General features: G+C 34.5%; 1 protein-coding gene across 1 annotated transcript in view; it reads left to right on the top strand.

The window, feature by feature from the left end:
• LOC145665852 (trypsin-like) overlaps positions 1 to 19122 on the top strand; it is a 141845-nt gene that overhangs the window by 5920 nt on the left and 116803 nt on the right. The window contains exon 2 of the mRNA XM_081732970.1: positions 17001 to 17037. Within this exon, the coding sequence (XP_081589096.1) occupies positions 17001 to 17037 (37 nt within the window). The remainder of the gene's footprint in view (positions 1 to 17000; positions 17038 to 19122) is intronic.

Genomic DNA, 19122 nt, shown 5'->3' with positions numbered 1-19122 from the left:
AATTTTATTAACAGATACTGTAAAGATTTCATCTTCTTTAGATTGAAACTGTGCTTGTTTCATTCTAATAGTTCGATTATTGTTTAAGCAATCCTTAAAATCTTAGATAGAAATCATATGTGTTACATTTTTTCTTATGACCTTATTTTTTATTTCTTTATCAGAATTAGTGCGAATGGCAAATACTTTAACACGTAACCCAACATATTCTATAATGGGGAGTCCACCTACTTCATCTTTCATTTACCTAAAATTTGCTTATTTTTAGTGTTATATAAAGCATGATTTTCCGGATAAATACAAGTATCAAAATAATCAGAAATTTATTTCATATCATTGTATAAATTATCTGTAAATATCTGTTAAATGAAACTGTCTGTATCTGTGTACATAATTTTGATGATATCACCATATTTAGCTTTCTTTACATTATAATGAAAGTTATACATGGCAAGTTTCGATAATTCTAAAATTGCATCACCAATATAAATAGATTTGTTTAATTTAATTTTCGAACGCTACATGTTAAACATTACCAAATCCTCGTTATAAATAACTCTAGATTTTAAACGAGGTGATGCTAAAAGTTTCTGAGTTTTCAGTCGATCGGATACCAATTGAGTGTCAACCATATTTCTTACATTTTCCATTGTTTTACCGTAGGGTGAGTTATCCATAAGTTTATAAAAATCTTTACCAAAGGATGTAGTGGCTTGTGCTCCTAATTTTGTGTTATGTTCAATATATGATTTTAAACAAATTAAAGAAATCTGACGGAACAGTTCTCACTGATACGGATAGCCTCTTAAATAGATGGAAAGATTTCTTTGACGATTTGCTGAACACGCAGCCAAAAACTAATGTGCGTGGAGAAAAGGAGATACACACCGCAGAACCGTATATTCCAGAACCCAATCGAATAGAAGTGGAAGTCGCTAAAAAGAAATTAAAGAAACACAAATCTCCGGGTGTAGACGAAATTCCGGCTGAGTTAATTTTAGCTGGAGGCGAAAAATTGTGGAACAAGATACACAAACTCATTCTCCTTATCTGGAACAAGGAAGAATTGCCACAAGAGTGGAAAGAGTCAATCATTGTTCCAATTCACAGTAAAGGCGACAAAACTTACTGTAATAATTATCGAGGCATTTCTCTTCTGTCAACATCCTATAAAATCCTTTCAAATATTCTGTTAGCAAGATTGACCCCATACGCAGATGAAATTATTGGAGATTATCAGTGCGGATTTAGACGAAATCGATCAACTATCGACCAAATATTTACCATTCGCCAAATACTCGAAAAGAAGTGGGAATACAATACCCCGGTACATCAACCATTTATTGATTTTAGAAAGGCTTACGACTCGGTTAGGAGAGAAACATTATACAACGTTCTTACAGAGCTTGGAATACCGAGAAAGCTAATTAGATTAATTAAGATATGTTTAAGTGAATCCCAAAGTAAAGTCCGGGTAGGAAAATTTTTGTCCACGAGCTTCCACGTCGAAAATGGCCTGAAACAAGGAGATGCGTTGTCGCCATTATTATTTAACTTTGTGCTGGAATACGCCATAAGGAAAATCAAAGATAGCAACCAGGGCCTAGAGTTGAACGGCATTCACCAGGTTATGGCATATGCTGATGATGTAAATTTAATAGGGGATGATAGGAGAACAGTAGAAATAAATGCAGAGATATTATTAAACGCTTGCAGGGACATGGGTTTAGAAGTAAATGCAGAGAAAACTAAATACATGGAAGTGCGTCGGGACCGTAATACGGCAAATTGTGGAGGCGTTAAAATATTAAATAATACTTTTGATAAAGTGGATACTTTCAAATATTTAGGATCAATATTAACGGACGAAAATCATATTCACGAAGAAATTAAATGTCGACTAAAAGCAGGGAATTTGTGTTACTATTCGGTTCAAAATCTCTTGTCGTCGCGAATTCTGTCGAGGAATTTGAAGCTTAAAATATATAAAACGATAATCATGCCTTTTGTTCTGTATGGTTGCGAAACATGGTCGCTTACTCTGAGGGAAGAACATAGACTGAAAGTATTTGAAAACAGGATCCTGAGAAGAATATTCGGACCCAAAAGGAACGAGAATGGGGAATGGCGGAAGCTTCATAACGAGGAACTACATAGTTTATACGGTTTACCCAACATTGTTAGGGTCGTCAAGTCTAGGAGGCTTAGGTGGGCAGGTCATGTAGCTAGAATGGAAGAAAGTAGAAACGCTTTCAAAGTCTTGAGTGGTAGACCCATAGGAAAACGACCATTAGGAAGACCTAGGCGCAGATGGGAGGATAACATTAAGATGGATCTCGCAGAGATAGGAATACAAAGTAAAAACTGGATCCAGTTAGCTAGGGATAGAAGTCAGTGGAGAGCTTTTGTGAACGCGGCACTGAACCTCCGGGTTCCATAGGCCATAGAGTTAGTTAGTTAGTTAGTTAGTTAGTTATATGATTTTAAACATTGAGCTTGTTTAAACCATAAAGTTTGTGAATTTTTGTAAGTTTAAGACCTTGTAAAATGTAAAATTGTAAAAGTCGGTAGTGAACCACATAATGGGATTTATTATCTAGGGTTAACATTAACTTTTTATTTTTCTTTTCGGGCGCCATCGGAAAATCACTATGTATTTCATATAAATGTTTTGGATATACCAAATCTACCTCAAGAAAACACCCTTCTTCCTTATCTATACACTAACTTAAGATGTCTCCTACAGTATATGATTCAGGATATATATCCAAACGAATTCCTCCATATGATAAATAGTCCGCCCTTGCAAATCCATACGAATTAGTTACGTCAAAATACGCAATCCAAGAATCATTTTCAATACTATTTGCATATCTTTGGCAACACTGTGTGATTCCCCGACGAATATTCAAATCTAAAAACATATACATATCTATGCCTGAAAGCAATTCAAGTTGAATATTAGTAAATTTTAACATAACATTCCATGCTAATCAAGGTGTCGTAAACATGTGCGCTGGATCGATCTGATACGTTAGCGTACACTCATCTCGAAAACTGTTGATAATATCAGCAGTAAGTAATAATCTCTTAATAAATAGTGGTCATGATAATCACCCAGTGTTTTAGAATGAAGTCTATACCACACTGCGATAGCGTAAGAATAATCTTCATTACTTATTACACCAGTTAAAGTATTATGAAACGTTTCCTTCGGGGGTAATTCCTCTTCTTCAATTTTATTAAGTGATGTAATATATTCGTAACTAAATACCCCCTTACGAGTGATTAAATCAATTTTATCATTCCCAAAGGAAGATGTAGTAAACTTCATTTGATCTGCTAGCAATTTTGATGACAGAGCCTCAAGACTATAAAGCAGAAATCGATACATATCTAAAAAGCGAAGCCAGTTGATTGCCAAAAGTGAAATATTTTGAAAATGATAAATATCGTTCTTCAGTTTGTGGGATTACATTGATCTTTCCAGGCATACACCCTATTTTTTTACTCGAGTTCGATTACCTGTTTAGTAGTATGACTAACTTCGTGAAGCTGGTCATGGATCTTAAGTGTTACGCCATCTAATTTTTGTTCGAGGTTTTCGTTCCTACTTTTACTTTCAGCTTGTACAGTCCTAATACTCACCTCTAGTCTTGCATTGTTTACGCGGCATTCCTTTTGTACAGCGTCTAACTTCTGACCTAATTAACACTTTAACTCGACAAAATTTTATTTATTTCCCTGTTCTAATTTAGCTAGATCCTCTCTATTTTCCTTTTTTAAATCTTCAATTTTCTCATTTAAAAGTAAACTTATCTTTGTAAACATATCTACTTCTTGGTGTGCCATCTTGTACAGGAATAAACTTAAAACGTTCGATTACAATAGAACAAACTATCACGAAAACATATGATTAAGATCACCTGAAAGATTTTTTTCAGATTACTGGTTCTAAGCTGAAAAAGAAATGATCTATTAAAATATTGATCTTATAATTATATTCGAGCACCAACGGTCTCGATTCGGGTAGGTAGTTCGGGCGTAATTTATTTGTAACCACCAGGGTGTCAACTAGCTGTTCGGGCTTCCGTTTATTTGTAAATAATTTGGTGTCCAGTCTCTGTTCGCGGTTCTGTCCTCCGTAGTCCTACCAATAATTATTCTGTAGAGATGAACTTACAATGAAAGACCTCTCCAAGTAGGGGTTACAAATTGTTTCGAAATCGCTCGTCAGTTTCAATGATGATATGAGCATTAGGCGCCGAGAGATTCGGATGTCTTGTCCGAAAACCTCACCGATGATCAGACGGTCGTCCAGACGATAACGCACACAAACATCACTCACACAAACAACGGAAACACACTCGATTAAATAACACCATACTTATTTATTAGAATGCTATTATGTAATTAAAAAAGGGAAGAGGAATGAACATAACACTTAACACAGAGTATATATAATAATTTTCGTCACTAAAATCACACTTTGCCTTTCTAATGCACTGTAGCCCTTTATATATATGAGATTATAATTCAGATTTCACTGCAAATGCTTCTCTCACACCATTGACGCATTTGGGTGATTAGCACTGGGGAAAAGTTGCCGGAATAATCCCACTTAGAAATCCACGTGCTGCGCCAAACAATCCTGAAGCGTAAAGATGAGTCTTCAGCAAATAAAAATAAAGTAGAATGCTTATGTTGGAGGGCGCGTGTATAACTTTTTACCGCACTAGGTTTGTGAACTTTGGACGTATTGATTGGGGCTAGCCGTAAGAAAACGTCCTTCAACGGCTAGTTGCTTGTGGATCTTAACAAAAAAATTAGACTTAATTCCCGATGCAGCGTGCGTGGTGGCTGCATACAATACCGGAGTCAACTGCCTGAGCACCAAAGCTCAAGGTAACTTTTGCAATGGTCGACTGAAGAGTGTTGGCAGTTCATTCCAAAAACCACTCAGTTAAATCATCTGTGTGCTCATGGAAACAGAATACGGAAACTAATTTATGTTAATTTTAACAACTGCCCACAATGCACGAGACACTGCGATAACTCGGACGTGAGAAAGTGCAGATAAGGAACTGCAAAACCAATGTGACTGGCTTCACTTTAATCACTTGAACATCTGGTCAGCCAGTATTTCTCTAAACTACAGCAATATTTACATAAGCGATTAAAGGAAGCACTTAATTCAGTTCTAAATAACTGCAGAATATATACTGGCATACTAATAAGTCAGGGAAAACACTGAGAAGGTTCATGACTCAGTGAAATTTTCTCATCAAAAGCAATGTTTTAAATATATATATATGAAAAACCAATGAAAGACTTCTTTGTCCAGTGGTGTGGGAAAGAATCAGTTCCCAACGAAGAAAGAACTTATATGCATCGCAGAATAATGTATAAATCCAAAAAATAGTCACTGTCTTTACGAAATATATAGATCGTCCACAAAAAATACTTATATAACATAGTGGCGGTTATAAAAACCCTCAAAAGCATGGATGAAACATGAGGGAGTATCACGCGAATGTGCAGCATATCGCAAGTAAATCGGCCCACCACAGAGTTAAGGTCTACATTGGTGATACAAAATACAATGAACATGTAAAGAATAATTTGTTACTCTTTGAAGTCGAAATGTTAAAGATAGTTAGCTGGCCTCCACATATGAACTGACAGCAGAGCTAATACGGAGAGTTCAAGTAATTAGTTAAATACCCAAGTGATGGACTGTGTCAAGTTGTTTCTGCAGAAAGCAACGAACAAATGTATAATTAAAACAACCACAGTCTATATTGAGCAGGTTTAGAATACGGTGTAAGCACAGCAGAACTTTACTATCAACACTCAACGTGCGTTGGGATAGAACGCGAAGAAGATTCAGAGCTCGGACACAAGTGTTCCTAGAAGAAGGAATGTACAGTGCCCACATCAATCAACGGTAGAAGATTAGAGCCAGGAAACAGGTTTGTCGTATCAATGAACAACAAACGAGTGTAATCTACACATAACACAAATTCTGTGACGCATAATTGGACACTTCAAGATTTCTCAGTGGAAAAGTGAATATTTTGTCTCGGTCGAATGGCAAACAACAAGATATAGAACAAGTTGACTTTGTCAAGTTTACCGTGAATTTATCGGGACAGAAATTAAATTACAAGATCAACAAAAAGCAAACCATTTACAGGAGAATTGCGTGTTAGTAAGTACACTGACATTTTAACCGTCAAACCGTTCTGAAACACGAGATCTAACATGCACTCGAAAATGTCACAAATGAAGAATATTTACAATAAAGTGATTCATTTACATAAGAAGACAAAAGAGATATAGTTGTTGTAATATAAAAGAAAACGTCAAGTGATGTCGTACGCTTCTGAAAGTGAAACAAATAAAGATAAATATTGTCTATGTTCAAATTGCGTCATGTATTTGGCTTTGAGAAGAAGGAGATCGTCAGTAGTGCTTCAAGGAGATCGAAATCCACTGTGATTAGAAACAATTAGATTCCAAATACCACTTGAAGCACATATTTATAATGCATTGGAACACCTTACAAGCACAGCTTTTAAGAATTATATGTCTGTAGCTCATGGGACTAGCTGCAACATTCCCTGGATTAAAGATGGGAACGTTTCTGAAAGTTAAACAAACATACAAAAGGTCTGAAAGTTAAACAAAGATATGCCAATATAGAATTGGGATCTGCAAGGTATTTGTAACGGAAGAAGTTGCTCAATATTTCATTGAAGGTCGTGATTTCGCACTGGACGATTTCCTGAGAGCAGTACGAAATTCAACAAGCGTGAAAGTGTCTTTGCTATTGGCGGTGCGGAAGTTTAACTAATTCCATTCTAACATTCACTGAAAATGAGCAAACGTCCAACAGTACATTGCAGGCTCATAAATAATCGTGAAATGGTGGCTAGAAGAGTTAACTGTCTCTGAAGGCTTACACTCTAACGCAATATTTAGAAATCAAGTAGATACAGCAACAGAAGAAGGAGTAAGAATGCAAGCCCGCCGCCACACTATTGGCACTGTTTTACAACTAAGGGATCAAACATTTATTTTTCAGTTTCGGTGTCCGAGAGGTTTACAAGTTGTTGAGCACTAGCACCTAAAACACGAAATTGCTGAATATTTTCGTCGCTTCAATGTCGATTTTAATTACCAAGAGCCCTTCGACAACCCTGGATACCCTTACAAACAACTGATGGTAGAGCTGAAGAAGATCAGCTCTTTGAAGGCTTCGAAATGAGGAAAGTAGCAGGAAGAAATTGTAAATATACAAGGGAAGTAAATTTGGAGATCAAAGGCTTGCAATCGTGAAATTATGTGAAGCTGCCGAGAATGAAGATTGTGTGGACACATGTTGCCATGACGCTATTAGCGCGACTAGTAATACTTATCAAATATTTAACATTATAGTTTGAAAGAAGAAAAGCTTGAGGGACCTGACAAGAGCTTTCTGCGAACAGGCAAGAACTGCTGAATGCTCTATGTAAAACTAAGAGAATTTTCTACAAGTAGTGCCATGTTATCAATGTTTGATACGAACGTTTCCATATGGCAAAAGAACTGAATACTCCTTACAAAACAGTTGACCTTAAACCACGTTAGATTTTGAAGAAATGACAGATGGCTTATTAGTATGTAGAGATTTTGGCATTTTATTGAAAAAAACTATAATTAAGCCGGCGTGTATGTCGATTAAGTCTTAGTCCGGTGACAAAAAGTGGGTGCCGTGAGTTGGTGGTCGCTTAAGCGCTGTGGTTCGTTAGTAGTTGCGACTGGGGCCGGAACGAGAAAAAGATCAATGTGAATGAAAACATCGGACCTCCAGTCTGAATTTAATTTTACAATTAGTAGCTGTTACAATAGCAAATAGTAATGAAAGGTAAATAGTGGTGTGTTTTAAGCTACATTTCCCATCTGGAGATTTTCTCAACAATCATTAGCTCGACGGTACTTATTTCACGTTGAAAGCTGTACACTCCCTAGACCAAGCCCAGTCTTGCAGTTAACACAAAAGGATTTACTTGCTGTATAAAGTTAGACGTCTTGATTACTCTCTCCACAATTCACACAAAGAGCGTCACTCGCATTACTCGACGTGCTCGTGTTTTTGTGTATTAACATTGTAAGCAACGACGAATATAGGGACTTACTTTCAGTCGATAATAACCAACCCTTACGTAGTTCGGAAGATTAAGTAAATTGAAAGTGAGAATTAGTGGCTGATTATCCACGAATTCAGTTGACTTCTCACTTCTAATGCGAGCATTATGTGTAACACATTGGGCAACCAGATCCGATTCAATATTCTGTACTATGGTGTTAGAAGTTCCCAACATGATTTCATGCTTCGATGTTAGTAGACGATACGTTTTCACATTACGTTAATTTGTGTAGTGCTAACCAGATTTAATAGCTCGGATTTTGTTTTACGTCTCCCGATCCGTACGCTACTCAATGTTAATTCTATAAGAACACCCTCAACATAGGGTCACCGTGTGTCTGACGTGTACACCAGGCATATGGTGGATAAAACAACTCCCTTCGACAGAAACGAGGGACACCGCGAAATAATTGGAACAATAGAAAACAACAACTTCTGTGCTTCTACTATTTTCAGATATTTATATTTTATTGCCCTTTTTAGGTTTTTACTTTTTCGACCACTACACATCAGGCTGGGTTGATTCCACGTTCACCTCAGGTAGAGAAAGACGTCCACGGACCATCCTATTGTCAAGGCACCCACCAACCATTTAGGGCAACGTATCATTAGATATCGCTGGGTATTCTTGTGCTTCATTTGTTGTTCTGATGGTTTCGTGCCCTTTGATTTTCGAAACAACAAACCAACTAATAGAAGTAGGCCATGGCAAAGTCCGAATAAAGAGAAAGCAGTTCACATCCGATTTTCATCTTTGTAACTGTGCCCTATCTGAGTGTTTAGATTTATATGGTTTATACGGCTCAACCTAGGACCTAGGTTATGGATGGCAAATAGCACTTTGGAAGAGCTGACTATGGAAGCGCCATTTTCACACTTGTGGGTGATGGGCAATTTGTATCTGATTATTATATCAATGAAGTTGTAGATGAGACCACGTTTTCTTCTTCTCCGTAGGTGTTATGTTGGTCTCTGAATAGCCGTTAATATTATCATCGCAAGATCTTGCTGTCAGACGATAAACATAGAAATACTCTTACATTTTATATCTTATTCTATATCAAGCCTTCAACAAAAATGGATTCTATGAGTCTGTATAACAGAATCACTTTATATTCTTGCACGGACCCTTAACCTACTTGAAAATCGTAACGTCTTCTTCATACTGATGACTCTCCATAGTTAAATAGCATACTAAACTTACCATTTCTGCATTTAAACAAACTACAAAATGCAGTCACTATATGGATCTCACCGCGAGTGACTCTCAGTGCCAAACAAAATATCTTATATTGTGTATTTAATTTATGATGTTCCCCTACACTGAAATACACAAGAGAAACTCAACAAACGAAGGAAACTTATAGAATTATAGGCCACATTAACAACTCTTGGGATAAGAGAAAGAGAAACACGACTCATGTAGGTGAATAATAATGATAGAATTCCTAGAATGAAAAATAAACGGAAGCGGAAGAACTCAAGAAAACTAGCATATACAATACTTTGCGTCACAAGATATTTTCATTGTCATGATGTCGCATTCGGAAGTCATATCAGAGCTGAGTGATCAACTACTTAACCAGCGTATGTAGTTACTGGGATTGGACTAGTACTCATTCAAATGAGATAATTATGTATTTACTCGCGTATACTATTTTTGTATAGTTTTACGCCACGTAAATAAATAAAAATTGGAGTTTAGATTGAATATTGCAACATATAATATTAATTTCGACCAATACATTTTTAATAAAATAAACTACAATTCCGTTTCGATTCCTTTTTTTCAAGTTTAATCTTCAGATTCTAAATCCTAATTTCATTACCATTTTATTACATTTCTGCTAGGAATTTGCACTAAAACTAATTAGGCATGCATAGGCTATGAAGTCAGTAATTTAAATAAGTATATTTCCGAAAAGTGGAAAATAGTTTTACACTGTAAAGTACAGAAAAACGTAACACCATTTTTGATTTAAAACTGCGTAAGAAGAAGGATGTGACATGGAAGCCATCACCGTGGCCCACATAATATTACCAAAAAAGGGACTAATACGTCTTGATTTAAACGGTAAATCATAAGGACATGAAGAAATGATATTAAAATACCTGTCATCAGTAGTAATTTTATTTGTGTCCAAGTTAAAATTAACACCAAGAAATGTAAGAGCTTTAGCAGGCACTTAACGAGATTTTTGCACACTAAATGTCCATGTAGAAAGAGAAAATAGATAACGCTATTTGTTAGCGATGTAGCGAACTGATAATCAAAATGTCATTATAATAGAATATAAGCGAACAATAAAAAAATTGATTATTATTATCCTGCATAAAATATGGTTCCATGGTGAACGGTTTGGGGGACCATCTCATAGATAAGCACTTAGAGTCAAGAGTTGTTCTCTCAGGAGATGTCAAACTGAGATGTTTCTTTAGTTCAATTATGTCAATTTTTAACAAGTAATTATAATAATAATAATAATAATAATCATAATAATAATAATAATAATATAATCTACAGGCCAGGATTATTTGCAAATCGTGGAAATCGAATGCACATGTAGCTAATGCTTGTTCGAACGCAATAATAATAGAATTAGTGATCTACTGAAATTTTGTTCATATTATAATCATAAGTACTTTCAATTAGTTTCAAACTTCAATAGCATTTCTAGAAATAGCACAATTTTATCATTAGAGGAATTTGTTTTTTAATGGTCTTTTATGTCATATTTTTACAATATCAGTTTCACAGTTTACGATATAATACATAGGTAAAAATGAATCGATTAATGGAAATAGGTGATGATTCGACGAAAACATTTCTTACTTCTTCTATATGCTATTTTATAGGCACATAATAAAGGAAAACTAAAGCATTGCTTTCGAAACAGAGTAGTAGGATTAGCACACAAAGGCAAAGTTTAAAAATTTAGGAAGTTTGTGATGTATTTTCTAGGGAGAAGATCATAGACGTAAATTAAAGAACACATTTCAAAGTAGGTGTAGATTTAACAAACGTTGTAGCTACCAATACAATTTCATAAACGATTTTATTCAGATGAAGTGTACAGGTGATTCACTGATATAGATGATAAACTGATAGAATTATTTTAACGATGCACTAATTTGCTATGTATTATCCATATATTCCACAAAATTCAGAAATGAAGATTCTAAATATAATATATACTAGGTATGCAATGGATATACCCGATTGCAATGAAATGAGCTGAGCGAGCTTAAACTACGTAATCAGGAAGCGTTTTTCGGTGATTATTCCTCGATGGTACATCGGATTTTTTATTTCGACCTATGTTGTCACTCAGCACGACATACTCTATCAGCGTGCTAAGTTTGGTTGAGATCGGCCAAACGGTCTAGGAGGAGTTTGCGGACAACCAAACGGCTAACTCGAGTATAAGAGCTTCGCTTCGCTCAGCTCAATAAAAATTATGAAACATACTGAGTTTTAAGAAAATTGGAAAAATGGAACGAAAGAACTTAATGGTTTGAAATAAATAAAAATATATTAAACACAAATATGAAATTGAGAAGATATAGAGGACAAAATTATTTTATTGAAAGGTATTTTAATTAAGTCGGAAAATTTAAAATGTTTTTTCTCAGCGATTTACGAAACATATAACAAAAATGAAATGAAATCTTTGAGTTTTACGTCCCACGGTTATGCCGGCTAGGCTAAAGGAGACGGTGATTATGACAGATGAGTGAAATGGTGGAATGAAGAAAGTGGGAGGAAACGGGAGAACCCCGAGAAAACCCACGAGCACGGTGTTTGTCCACCACAAAGTTCACTTGGCGGGGCCTGGGATCGAACCCAGGACCCCGAAACATATAACAAGTAAAATAATAGATCAGACAACTATTGTTGAACTATAGATCACAAACAACTATAGATCAGTAACATATAACAGTGAATTAATCAATTTAGTAAATATATCCTGAAACACAGAAAGCTATCCATATATTTAAAGCAGGGAATTTTAATTCTACATCGTTTGTCATTTGTATTTTTGAATAGATTAATTACTACCTGAAATGTCAAGCCTTCTACTTTTTATTAAGTTTACTGGTTCTAAAAATGATTCTTACAATTGAAAAATTTATAATAGTATAGATCAATGTCTTTCAGAAGCTTTATATAATACATAAACTAAAGAAGAAAATATAACACAAATAAAGATATCAGAACTAAACAAGAAAAAATAATTAAAAATTAATAAATGTTAATCCTCAATATTAAAAAGGAAAACCATTTGATTACTTCTTAAGGAGATTGATTCAAACGTAATACTTGAAAGATTAGAAATGCACTTTAATGGAAAGTATAAAACATTACTACCACAGGGATGTATAAGTGCTAAAGGAAACAAAAAGTAACAGACAATGCCAACGTATCCCGGAAAAAATCTTATCTCTCTCTCTCTCTCTCTCTCTTTCTCTCTCTCTCTCTCTCTCTCTCTCTCTCTCTCTCTATATATATATATATATATATATATATATATATATATATATATATATATATATATATATATATCATTGTTACAATTCACAAGAAAGGCAACAAAACTGACTGCAATATTATCCAGGTATATCTCTTCTCTCACCATCCTAAAAAGTCATTTCAAACATTCTATTAGGAAAATTGGCCCCATACGCAGATGAAATTGTTGGAGATTTAGAAAAATATATAAACAATATATTTAACAATATATATCGGGTGTTGCAACTCTTGGGAGGTGACTTCTGCCACTGAGACAAGAAAAAAAGTTCTCTTCAACTTTCTGCTATCGGACATAGTTTCAGATCTACAAGGTGCCGAAAGCGTGGGAAAATGACATTCGGACGCCAATAGTTCGGAAACTATCCAACATAAAGAGGGCGGGTAAAAAATTCACTGAAGAAATCATACCTGCTCTATTGAATTTTGCATGTTTCACAATCCTACCGTGCACGCGCAAAGGATTCCCCAAAGGAACATAGAGAGTCCCGGACAATCTGCCAAATGAAACCTGGTCAAAATGGATAAGAATTGATAGGCTTTCTACCAGGTAACAATAATTCGTTTGTCTTAAGTCGATATCTGGAACAAATAAAAAATGGCGGACACCTTTATGCCTGTTGTGTGCGGTTGCATAATCGCCAGGCACGGATGCTGGCCAACAGTGACGTTCTGAGTATTAATTGTAGCGAATTTGTACTCAAATGCTCTAGAAAATCATCTGGAGTTTCGGTAGAGCATAACAGATGAAGCAGGGTGATTCACATGTGTGGAAACACGTAACGAAAAATGCCCAGAAATGCACTCTGTTGACGATGTCCCGGTTGTTGTGGGATATGTTGACATTTGCTCATTAGCTACATGTTGATATCAACACACACATTGGCCATATTTCAATATCGATCATGCGATCCCACTAGTGACATTCATTTAGTTTACCCAGTTTCTTTGTGAGTCCATTGCACAATTTCAACTTGGACTCAGTTGTTGCATGCTTATTGGTATGCAACCGTGCATATCATATTGCATCGGTTTGAGGGAATATTATTGGTGAATTGACAATGACTTTCATGTTCTTGACGCTAATCCTTACATTTCCGACGGTTTGAACTCACGTTTACTGAGTATGAGTGCATTTCTGGGCATTTTTCGTTACTTGTTTCCACACATGTGAATCACCCTGCTTCATCTGTTATACTCTACCGAAACTCCAGATGTTTTTCTAGAGCATTTGAGTACAAATTCGCTACAATTAATACTCAGAACGTCACTGTTGGCCAGCATACGTAACTGGCGATTATGCAACCACACACAACGGGCACAAACGTGTCCGCCATTTTGTATTTGTTCCAGATATCGACTTAAGACAAACGAATTATTGTTACCTGGTAGAAAGCCTATCAATTCTTATCCATTTTGACCAGGTTTGATTTGGCAGATTGTTCGGGACTCCCTACGTACCTTTGGGGAATCCCTTGCGCGTGCACGGTTGGATTGTGAAACATGCAAAATTCAATAGAGCATTTATGACTTCTTCAGTGAATTTTTTACCCTCCCTCTTTATGTTGGATAGTTTCCGAACTATTGGCGTCCGAATGTCATTTTCCCACGCTTTCGGCACCTTGTAGATCTGAAACTATGTCCGATAGCAGAAAGTTGAAGAGAACTTTTTTTCTTGTCCCAGTGGCACGAGTCACCTCCCAAGAGTTGTAACATTTATTTTGCAACACCCGATATATATATATATATATATATATATATATATATATATATATATATATATATATATATATATATATATATATATTGTTGTTATATATTGTTCTAAATCTCCAACAATTTCATCTGCGTATGGGGCCAATTTTCCTAATAGAATGTTTGAAATGACTTTTTATGATGGTGAGAAAAGAGATATACCTGGATAATATTGCAGTCAGTTTTGTCGCCTTACTTGTGAATAGTAACAATGATTGATTCTTTCCACTCTTGTGGCAATTCTTCCTTGTTCCAGATAAGGGCAATGAGATTGTGTATCTTGTTCCACAATTTTTAGCTTCAGCTAAAATTAACTCAGCCGGAATTTTGTCTACACTCGGAGATTTGTGTTTATTTAATTTCTTTATAGTGATTTCTAATTCTATTCGATTGGGTTTTGGAATATACAGCTCTGCGCTGTGTATCTTTCTTTTTCCACGAAACATTAGTGTTTTTTCTGGGTGTTAAGCAAATCGCCAAAGAAATCTTTCAATCTACTTAGTATGCTATCTGTATCACTGAACCTCTATTTGACTGTTCCGTCAGCTTTGTTTAGTGCATATAAGCACGAAGTTGATAGCTTTCGTAAATTAGTTGATTCTCTTACACATGTCAGGAATGTTTTATTTTTACTATTATTTGTAAGATCCTTAGTTTAAGCTTTCAAAAAATCGCGTTTCTATTTTCTAAAAGTTTTGGAAGTTTTTCACCTCATGTCTACGAAATTTTGTGTAGTTATTTCATTCGCATTTTGTAGACAACTATTTTTTGCCTTTACTCTCTTCTCTGCTAATTTAATCATTCCTTGTCGAACTATAGTTTTTTTTTATGTATTTCCCCGTGTCCAAATTTTTCTTTTGCTGACATTTTAATTCTATCTCATTTCAATTCAAGTATCCTCAGGACTAGTGACTCCAAACTTTCTAAAACCGAGAATCTACTCGTAACTTCAATTTGGCATTCCTGTCTTACCTGGCTCTCTTATGATTTCATTAAATTAAATCTTCCGTTTACAGACATTGGATATTTCTTTTATTCAACGATAATATATTTCTTATTATCGCTGTTACAAACTAGTGATCAGTATCACAATGAGCTCTTCTAAACAACTGGACATCAATTATGCTAGATTATCTTCTTCTATCTACTAAGAAGTTTACCATTTTATTATGTGTTTTCCCGTCTCGTGAGGTCCAAGTATATTTATGAATTTCGCGATGTGGGAATGTTGTACACTTGATGATAAGGTTCTGGGATGGCAAAATTCACGAATCTAACTCCATTGCCATTACTTCTTTATGCAGACTTTCTTTCCCTATAATCGGTTTTAAAAATTCCTCTCTTCCTACCTTCGCATTGAAATTCCCTCATAAAATTTTCATATGATACCTGTTGCACTCCTTCGCAAACATTGTCATTTATATCCTCACTCTTACCTTATGTTGGTTCGTGTACGTTTCAAACAATAATATTATATCACCGACCATTTAGAGTAATAAAAGAAAGTTTGCCAGTAACAAATTAAACCCGCTTAATTGCTGATATTATTCGTTTGTGAACGGAAATTCTGTTCCTGATTGATGATTTTTTCTTCTCCGTAAAGGAACGTCAAATTTCCGCAGTTCAGAGTTCTATTTCCTTTCATTTCTCTTCCTGAACTCCAACTAGGTCCATCTTCTAATTGCCTAACTCACTTGTTACGAATTTTATCGCGCTTCCTCTATAAAGAATCCTGATATTCCATTCTCCAAATCTCATGTCGATTTTATTTTGCTGAGGTCGTGCTAAGTTATCAGTCCTTGTCCGAGGCTTCTGTGAGTGTTTGTGAACCAATTCCTTTTTTACGGGATGTGTTGATAACCTTACTCAAACTCCTAAGCTGGAGCACCATCCCTTGTCTTCTATTCTAGACTGGTTATTTAGTATATTCGCAACTAACCTTTGTATCTAGAGGCCTTCTCCAAGATCCGCTACCTGAGGAAGTGCCGTGTCGTGGTGACAGGAATCCACACTTTAAAATAGTCAATTATAATAATACACACATTTTCTTTCTCTCTTAAATTTGGTGCTGATTTTGGTTTAAAATAAATGACAATATTCTTCTGAGAAATTTTATACGAAATAAGTAGACTTGCATAACTATTAGAATTGACATGTTATTATAACACACTCTATTTTATTTAATTGGAAGTGTGTTTGTATAATGAGATTTATAATAAAAGTGAAAAACTAATACTTCTTATGTTAATTGTAGTTGTATTTATAAGCAAAACAATGGATGAAAATACGTGTATGACATGTTGGGATGCAATATGAATGCTTCAGTATCAATTAAAATTAGTGAAATGAAAAATCTAAATATCATAAAGATTTCATTGTATTTAAGAAAGTACTCATATTAAAGGAAATTTCTTACACATTGTAAAGTAAAATTATATTATATTATATTATATTATATTATATTATATTATATTATATTATATTATATTATATTATATTAAATTATATTTTTTCTTTCTCCGATAGGTCAATGGTAATAATGTACTAGTAGACGAAGGATGTTGTAAGTGTTTCTTTCAGGCAATTAACGAACTAATATAATGCATTTTTTTCTTTAAAATGCTTAAGTCATTATAGTCTGTAATTGTTGAGTGTAACGATTTGCGACTAATGTATACCAACACAAAACAGGACAATCTCCAATTAGCATTAACTTATTCAGGGAGATTCCCTTAATGCTGAAAATAATTTACAAAATTTAAGTCCAAACGTTTTTGATTTCAGTTTTCTGTTCAATCCTACTAATGAACATATTCAGTTTAATGTTAGTGTCTTTGTCCTCTGGAAAACGTACTCTATATTTCGTAACCGTCAAACTTTTGGAGTGATTTGTTTTTGGATATTTATTGTTAAGATAGTTACATCGAGTAATAATGTATATGTTTAAAGATTGCATGAAAATTTCTGAGAAAATAAATTATTGAAAAAAAACTCATTTTAAATTTAAATGCTATCCGGATATCACATATTTCAATAAAGCAAACTACTGTAGACCACGAATAGTTTTGCTTCACAAATAAATCATTATTCACGAATACAACTATCATATCATATTTCTAACCAAGTAATCAGCACTGATTTTAATGCATTATATTAATGTAACTTTCACTGACTATCGGTCTACTTGACCGTTCTTACAGAAATGTATTCAAAATTTGTACTACTACCTTATATTGCATTAAGTATGAACAAGGAAAGGTTGATACGAATAAGTTACATACTTCAGAATATCAAACGTTATTCTGCGAAAATCACATATGGCATAATGATTTGTTAAGCTAATGAAGAACACGATATTACTAGAACGTAGGTAGGTTAAAGATGTTGTATATTGCCAGATTACATATATTAGAGCACAAAAAACTGAGCTTAAAATTCGAATATATTATTTAGTCTTTAGAATGAATTAAATGAACAAATAAAAAGTTGCCTAAGAACATATACACCACGCAACGTATTGTATCACAGAAAACTAAGTTGTTTTTTTTATTTTAAATTCTAAAACGATTTTAACAGAAATGCCAACCCTGAAACCTGAAATAAAGTGGACCATTTATACCAAATTGCCTATAATTTATCTTAAAGCAGTTCAGTGGAGTATCACCTTTCCATAATTATATATTTCTGAACTAATTTTTTTACTGTTCCGATATGGATTATGATCATATTCTCATTGGATGAGTTATATTTTTGTTATATTATTACATTTCATAGCACTTGCGTCAGACTGACAGGAGTGAACATGTTGCATGAAGAGTATACGAGATTTCAGTATAGTATATTGTTAACAGGTGTTCTGTTTTGCAGCAAAGATAACTACACAATTTATTTAACTATAAAAATGTCCACAAAGAATTCATGTGTTTCTCAATTAGGATGAAAAAAAAAGCAATACATGTGCAATATTATATATCAGTATATTTAACATTATGCACATGACCTAAATATCTATGTCTTTCTGGAATTATTTCTGGTAACTAACAGCACATGTATTTATATATTCAATTTTTGGTTCAATGTTGAATTCGCGGTAGAGCGCGCATGATAAAATGGGCGTGCAGCACGTTTACAGACATAGTTATAATATTTTTATTAGTTTCTATATGATGATGTAAATTCAGCTAAACATACCTTTATCCTTTGGACAGAAGGCCATGCCACTCAATGTAGTTTCCACCTGGTGTGTGAGAACTTATCCAACGTTATTTTTATGCCCTAAATACACGTTTGTGGAAATGAGGTGACTCTATTCTACACCACTGCTTTACAGAAGAAATGATGAATTTATCAATTTCGAATGTTTTCCCTAGTATGTGATGCATCAGACGAATAAACAGGAAACTACAATAACACACATCAAATACAGTGTTAGAAACGTTGAGAGATGTAACTCCCAACAAACAAAACAAGATTAGTGTAAACTAAAAAGATATAAAACTATTGAGGCAATGTTGCTTTTCTGTGCTATTCAGACAGAAGAAATGTAATATTGTAATTATTTAATGGATTTATATTGCATATTGATCTAATATACACTGTCAATTAGCAGAGTAACAGTAAATGTTTGACTCTTTTATAGAAACGTCTA

Source organism: Thermobia domestica, chromosome 1 (genome assembly GCF_964235325.1).
Source record: "Thermobia domestica chromosome 1, izTheDome1.hap1.1, whole genome shotgun sequence".
In the NCBI taxonomy this organism is placed as follows: domain Eukaryota; kingdom Metazoa; phylum Arthropoda; class Insecta; order Zygentoma; family Lepismatidae; genus Thermobia; species Thermobia domestica.
This window is presented reverse-complemented; position numbering and strand designations above follow the sequence as displayed.